The sequence below is a fragment of the Curcuma longa genome, chromosome 9, assembly GCF_044706935.1.
Source record: "Curcuma longa cultivar G26 ecotype Majalengka, Jawa Barat chromosome 9, ITB_CL_G26_1.1, whole genome shotgun sequence".
NCBI classification, from domain to species: Eukaryota; Viridiplantae; Streptophyta; class Magnoliopsida; order Zingiberales; family Zingiberaceae; genus Curcuma; species Curcuma longa.
This window is the reverse complement of record NC_133869.1, coordinates 525,947-533,616: the sequence shown is the minus strand read 5'-3', so window position 1 is coordinate 533,616 and position 7,670 is coordinate 525,947. Positions and strand designations below refer to the sequence as shown.

Below are 7,670 nucleotides of genomic sequence, written 5' to 3'. Positions count from 1 at the left end.
TAATAATAGAAGTCTTGTTCTTTTATATAGTCAGTATAAAAAGAACAACCTCAAACGGTCCTGTTCAATATACACAAAGTGTACTAGTGTAATTTTATAGTCAAGATAAATTAATACCAATTACACTACAACCGTCCAATAGTTTGTCCCAATCCATCTTGGTTGTGAGCTATTATTTATAATTTATAAGGAACTGATAACATGATCTTCTGTGTGACATCACACACCATATTATCTATAATATAAATTAAGTGGACATTTGCATTAACATATATAAAGAATATAAAATGCAAATATTTGACCAAAATGATTCTCATTTCAAATTATTTTAAAATAGATGTTTATACAAAAAACTAGGCTTATAGTATACATCCCAACACCATGGAATGTCATTCACCTAGGACCTTATCGCATTTAGCTTTGATTTTGTTATTTTATTTTTCACTTCTGTTTGTTTCGTTACTCACTCTGCAAATGTTCTTTTATAAGAAAGCATAGTGACTACCTTTCATTTAGCCAATCTCTTGGCCACACTCACTGACAACTCAGCATCTTGATTCAGAGTCCCGAGCCTACACATCCAAATGATCAAGTATTTGGACGCTCATGACCCTTTTAGCCCCACTCGCTAATGGCCCGACTCGACAACGTTAGTCCTCTCGGCCACACTTATCGATACCTCAAAGTTCTAATTCAAAGTCTTGAGGCAACACGTCTGAATAATCTAGTGTCTCGGCGCTCATGACCCTCTTAGCCCCATTCACTAACGACCCAACCAAGTAGGATTAACCTTCTTGGTCGTACTTGCCGACGGCTCAGTGTCCTCATTCATAGCATCAAACTACATGCCTTAGCTGCCCTCTTAGCCTCACTCGCTAATGGCCTGACCAAAAAGAGCCAGCCCTTTCGGCCACACTCGATGGCTCGGTGTTCTCATTCAGAGCATTAGGTTGACACACCTTAGCTGCCATCTCAGCCTCACTTACTGATGGTCCGACCAAGAAAAGTCAGCCCTCTCGGCCACATTCACCGATGCCTCGGTGTTCTCATTTAAAGCATCAGGCTGACACACCTTAACTACCCTCTTGGCCACACTCGTTGATGGCCTGACCAAGAAGAGTCCGCCCTTTCGGCCACACTCGTTGACGATTAAAAGTTCTTATTCAAAGCCTCAGCCCGATGCATACCAAATGCCCCATGCTCATATAGTCTCGGAATATAAGGTAATCTTCTTTGGCCACACTTGGCGAACGCTTAGTACTCATTCGTCTCAACCCATTAGTCCCGGGCGAAAATCTGTGTCAAGAGCTTTGGTGCCATACTCGTCCCAATTTTGTTATCTCAATCCTTAACACCCTTATTATGGATCCGACCCTGTACTATCCTCACCTTCTCGTTCAAAGGGCGACCTCATACTTAATAGTTTAAACTCCCCATAGGTTGGGCACCCCCGACCATGACGTCTGATTAAATACTTACCAACCGGAAGTTGCCCCTCAAATTCTCTCTATAGTTTAAGTCGATGGCGGCTTCCTTCTCTCATTAGCCTACTTTGGTTTTTATACCTCGGTCTTGCTGTCTTTCTCTCTCTCATTGCCTCTCTCTCTTGTTGCCTTTGCAAATTTCAATGACTAGAAATCGTTCATACAAGGAAATCTTTTCTTTGACACAATAACATAGTAAGTGGAAAAAAAATTAGATTTCATTAAAGGAAAATTTTTTACATGTTAACACTTCAGTTTTTTGCTTATTAACGCGTTATACATGATTCATTCTATAAAAAATAAAAAAGTTAGTCAGTTAAAAGTAAAGAGTAACTAACACAAGCCTTACTTAAAGGATCACCCAATCGTGTGGATACTGGGCTCAATCCTGCCTGATACAACTTAACTTCATCCTCCACCAACAGACTAATGTTGAATTTCAGCCCAGACAGGATGGTGAGCATCTCCGCATACACGGGTTCTGATCTATAATCGCATAACAGAGGGGAAGTGGGTAGTTCGTCTAACCAAGGGTTCGACCAGGTATAGGGTTGAGGGAGGGAGGGGGGCTTAATGAAAAAGAAATAGTTTTTCCAACCCTTGTGTGATGAGAGGTAGTTACCCAGAAAGGTGCTCCACGACTTGGCCGCGAAGTAGAAAACTCTGAGTTTAGTCTGTCGAAGGTAGAAAAGATAGTGGAAGGTGGTAAGGTCAAGGGGAATTTGGTACAGTTAGAAGAGGATGACTGCGCCACAGATCATGTGACAGGAGTTGGGCACTAACTGGGACAAAGAGAACTGAAAATAATGGGATAACTCTTGAAAGAAAGGGTGGAGGGGAAACCTTAGCCCACCGGAAAACTGACCTTCAAAGCAGGTATGTATCTAATAGGTGGCTCGTGTGATCAGTGCTCCAGCATTGGGATCCTAATGTCGTGGTCTAAGGGAATGTCGAAAGTTGTTCAGAGGCGCAAAGTGATAGTTTAGGTGAGGGAAGTCCGTTGAGACTTGTACCATCTATCTAAGGCATTGACAGTGCCCATAGGATCGAGAAATGGTGAAGAAAAGGGGCAAAGGGTATAGTGAACTTACAGGGGCACTGAATGAAGGGAGGAAGACGAAAATAAAGGAAACGAAGACAAGAAAAGGCGCTAGAGTTTAGGAAACGCAAAGTGACAAGACAACACCTCTTTGATTAACCTAATATAATGTCGTAGCAGCTTGATATTTGGACCGATGGATTACAGGGTTTTTTGTCTCTGTTGGATCGGGCAGAGGAAAGATTGGACAACCACTCAATCATCACCAATAACGTTCCACAATTACATGTTACGAAGTGACACAGTGGATTATATGACAATTTTAAACGCAATCGTCAGATGAAGAAATCGTGTAGGTGTTAGCGTACTCTCTCTGTTGGATGCGATAGGACGCTTGCAACATTGCTGTCATATATCTCTCCTCTCCATTAATGCAGCGCCACACGTTATCATCGACAGGACATTCTCGTGGTGCACGAAACCATCAAATCAATATTTTAAGCGATAAGGTTAGATCGTTCAACATGGTGCAGTCAGTTGGACTATGCTTCCTTTGACTAGACTTAAAGGATGAGCTTGTGATGCGTATGTGATATGTGATGTGACAGTCTTTTTGATAAGCCACATCCCAAAAATCAAGGTCAAACGAAGGTCAAGGCTCATGCTGATCTGACAGCACGAGTCAAAATAGGCCAAGAGAAAATGACTCCACCTCGATGGAGCTTGGGTTGAGCCCAAATGTCATCTCGGCTTTAAATGTCATTTCGACCTCAGACACCATTTGGGCCTCAGATGTCATCTTAACCTCAGACGTCATCTCGGCCTTAAATGTCATCTCGACTTAAGACGTCATCTCAATTTTTTTTCCCTCAGACGCTATCTCGATCTCAAACACTATCTTGGCCTCATGCATCATCTTTACTTTGACTTAGGTCTCAATTTCGCACGCCCTTAGGTCCGCTCCATATCCTAAGTATGAGTCTTTGCCTATCGTGGGGCCTTAAACAGGAGTTGCAAATATTCCTGAGACACGCGACGACTTAGGAATAAAACAGCGGTTACAAAGTTGTCAGATCTGGTTCTCTTCAATACCCTCCTATCTCTGCATAATAAAAAAAAACTAAAGCAATTAACGAATGTTAGATTTGGTCTCCTTGTACGCTTCTATAATGATGTTGTTCTAGTTGACGTGGAGATCCTCTCTCAATGGTTATATATAAACTCTAGAAGAGGTACATCAGAGGGGATTCTTTCTCTTTTTCTGCTTCTTGAAATGCCCTTTTCTTTTTCACAGAACTTTAATTTGAGCGTCAGAGTGACCTGCCTAGACTCTCTCGCGCCAGTCTAACCTTATGTTGAAATATTTCAGGTTCTTTTCATTTTCTTCGATGGATTCTTTCGGAGATCTTACACGTTAGATCGTTCATTGATTGATGATTTGATCATCTGTGATATTTGATCAGAATACTTGTGAATTGTGATTAGATAAACTCTGTTATCATTTTTTAATTTTTTTTTTGTTCTTTATCAAGTAGCTTGTTCCCCGGTCGGCACACTCAAGTGCAGTCTTCTTCTCCGATGATCCATTCGAGTGGGAGGATGAAGATTACCTTTTGCAAATTAAGCAATGTTGGGCCTGGTTTGATGGGCCGAACCACAATCTAGTTAATAACGGCCTATTTGATTCAGTCCGGTCCAAAATGATTACCGATTTAAATTTCCGTCGTGCTGTGACGATCCTTTACCTAATAGTAGATCGCCTCCCAGCCATGCCGCCGCCGCCGCCGCCCTCCACCGGAAGCGTTCCTCGCTGCCGTCACCACCTCCTCAGCTCATGAGACGAACGCCCCCTCCTCTTCTACGCCTCCGCAGCTCTTATTTCGCCACCTTGTTCTCCACCCAGAAGGCCTGTCTCGATCCGACGCACCTCGCCGTCGACAGCCCCTGCGAATCCCAGCGCGACCATACTCGCCATCACTCCCGGGTCACGCCTCCAAAATATGAAAGTATTGACGGCGTCGGTCGATCCGGATCCACGCCGGCATCAAAGCCGCTCCTTTCCAGCGGAATCACGCAGCAGGCAGCCGCTGCGAAGCCCCTCGACCCCGTCCGTATCGCCGCGGTTCTTTTGCAGAAAGATCCTCTCTTGGCGCTCGATTCTGAGCTGCGGCGCTACGCGCCTTCTTTGAGCCCCCGGATCATTGTAAGTCTGCTGCAAAATCTCCAAAATCCTTTGTTTTGCTTCAGGCTGTACATTTGGGCCGCCAATTTCGACGCAAAATTGGCGGCGCATCCCTCGGTACGTACGGTGTTGGGCGATGTGCTATGGAGGAAAGGTCCAATTATTCTGACGGCGGATTTGATGAAGGAGATTAGGGTTTCTGGGTATCGCCTCACAGAAGATGTTCTCTGCATGCTTTTCTCGAGCTGGGGGAGATTAGGGCTCGCCAAGTATGCAAATGAAATCTTTGGGCAGTTGCCAGTGCTTGGTCTCCGACCGACGACGCGGCTCTACAACTCCATGATCGAAGCTTTGGTCAGGGCAAACTCACTTGATCTTGCTTACTTCAAATTCCAACAGATGCCTTCAGACAGTTGCTTGCCCGATCGGTTCACGTACAATGCTCTCATCCACGGAGTCTGCAAACGTGGTATCGTCAACGAAGCTCTTCGGTTGCTGAAGCAAATGGAGGGTTCAGGTTGCCCACCCAACGTGTTCTCATACACAATGCTGGTGGATGGCTTCTGTAATGCCAAGAAAGTTGCAGAGGCATGTCAGGTGCTCGAGACAATGAAACAGCGAAAAGTCACTCCGAATGAAGCCACATTCCGAGCATTGATTCATGGTGCATTCCGATGTATTGAATCCGGCAAAGCATACAAAATTTTAAGCAACTACTTTGAAAAGGCAAAACTGCTGGATGAACAAGTTTGTAGCACTATGCTGCATTGCCTTTCGACGAACAATATGGCAATTGAGGCTACCAAATTCTTGAACAAAATGGGTGAAAGAGGGAAATGTGCAGATACCTTAACTTTCGGTGTCGTTGTGGCATGTGCTTTGAAGAGCTTGAGGTTGTCTCAAGTGTGTGAAATGTTGAATAATTATGTGGAAAGAGGTGGGAAGCCAGGATTCAGTACATATCTTACCGTCATAAAGTCTTTGTTAAAGGAGAAGCATGTGGTGGAGGCTAGTCATTACCTGAGGAAGATGATCTCAAATGGATATCTGTCTAGTGTGGAATCATACAATACCTTGATCGATTGCTTCGTGAAATCAGGAATGTTGGACAATGCTGTAGAACTTTCAGGGCAGATGCGGGATCAGGGTTTTCGTCCGAATCTCATTACTTTCAACACTCTGATCAGTGGATTTTCCAGGACTGGTGATACAAGCAAGGCAAGAGGTATCCTAGTGAAGCTTTTGGAGCATGGACTCAACCCTGATGTGGTTACATTTAGTGCTTTAATCGATGGGCTTTGCCAAGCTCAGCAGATAGATGATGCTTTGAATTGTTTCAATGAGATGGTAGAGTGGGGAGTCTCCCCGAATGCTATCACATACAACACACTGATACGTTCACTTTGCGCGATTGGGAATATCGACAAGTCAATGAAGCTATTCCAAAGGATGAGATTGGAAGGCATTGATCCTGATGTTTCCTCTTTCAATCCCCTCATTTTGAGTCTATGCAAGATGGAAAAGTTTGAGAGAGCACTGCACCTCTTCGGTGCTATGTTGAGATTTGGAGTTGTTCCGGATGTGAATACCTCTACTTGTTTCATTAAAGCCTTGTGTGATGCAGGGAGAATCGAAGACTCGAAAGAGGCAATGCGCGTGATGGAACTCCATAGTATTTCTCCAAATTCTCAGTCGTATGGGTTAGTCGCCGATACCCTTGTTCGTATCGGCAAGCCAGCGGAAGCTGAGGAATTCATTAGCAAATGTAAAAGGAAAGGAATTCGCGTAAGTTCTTCCTCTCCTTTGCCAGAAAAGAACCCTTGAAATTTTGACAGTTCAATTTAATCTTATTCACACCTTGTTGTTCTAATACCAATCATTATTATTTTCTGAATCAAATGTCTTATTAATGTTTTGTAGTTGAAGTTGTTCTTGAACCTTAAATGATAACTTTGGGGTATCATTCATGTTGGAATTAAACGAAGATATATTTATTTGCGGAATTTTAAAAGAAGTGTATCTTTTGTCGTTTGACTTCGAAAATTTTTGGAATGCGAACTTCGAACACCAACAACTTGCAGTAGGAATGATAGTTACAAGAACTCGAATTATCACCGTGACTTCACAACGTCGCAATCCTCTAACCAATAATGTGACGAAAATCTTCTTGTTCTATTCAACAAGAAGAGAATATTTTTCTTCTTCTCAAGAAATATTCTTACACCCTCTCTTTTCCTCTTTCTTGCTCTCTCACAAATAACATGAAATGGGCTCTTCTCATGCACAGAAGCAAAGTCAAAAAGGAGAAAGAGGAGATAGCTTTGGAGAATACACGAATCAAAAAAAAAAAAATAGCCTCTTCTTACTATATTCTCAATGTATGCTCCTACAATATTTCTCACAAGTATTTATAGGAGAGGGGAGGAATTAAGAGTGTGGAGATAATGGATGATAACTAGTGGGATCATGGGATAACTCATGATCCCATATGTCCCATGTGGGCATTTATCAACATCATGGCTACCAATGTTGGAATCAAACGAACATATATTTATTTGCGGAATTTTAAAAGAAGTGTACCTCTTGTCGTTTGACTTCAGAAATTTCTGGAATACGAACTTCGAACGCCAACAACTCGTAGTCGGAATGATAGTTACAAGAACTCGAACTATTATCGTGGCTTCACAACGTCGCAACCCTCTAGCCAATGATGTGACAAAATCCTTCTTGTTCTATTCGTCAATAAGAAGAGAATATTTTTCTTCTTCTTAAGAAATATTCTCACACCCTCTCTTTTCCTCTTTCTTGCTCTCTCACAAACAAGATGAAATGGGTTTTGGCAACCTCTTCTCATGCACTTGCTTTTACGCACATAAGCAAAGCCAAAAAGGAGAAAGAGAATTTAGCTTTGGAGAATACACGAATAAAAAAAAACTAACATTTTCTCACTGCATTCTCAATGCAT

General features: G+C 42.7%; 1 protein-coding gene across 1 annotated transcript; it reads left to right on the top strand.

The window, feature by feature from the left end:
• The first annotated feature begins 4,322 nt into the window (after window positions 1–4,322).
• On the top strand, window positions 4,323–6,604 carry LOC141835287 (uncharacterized). Its single transcript, XM_074722727.1, has one exon. The coding sequence runs from the start codon at window positions 4,358–4,360 to the stop codon at window positions 6,527–6,529; it is 2,172 nt and encodes a 723-aa protein (XP_074578828.1). The 5' UTR covers window positions 4,323–4,357; the 3' UTR covers window positions 6,530–6,604.
• Window positions 6,605–7,670: the final 1,066 nt, after the last annotated feature.

Excerpts from the sequence above, each read along its gene's own strand:
- LOC141835287 (XM_074722727.1), top strand. The coding sequence starts at position 4,358 with ATGAGACGAACGCCCCCTCCTCTTCTACGCCTCCGCAGCTCTTATTTC.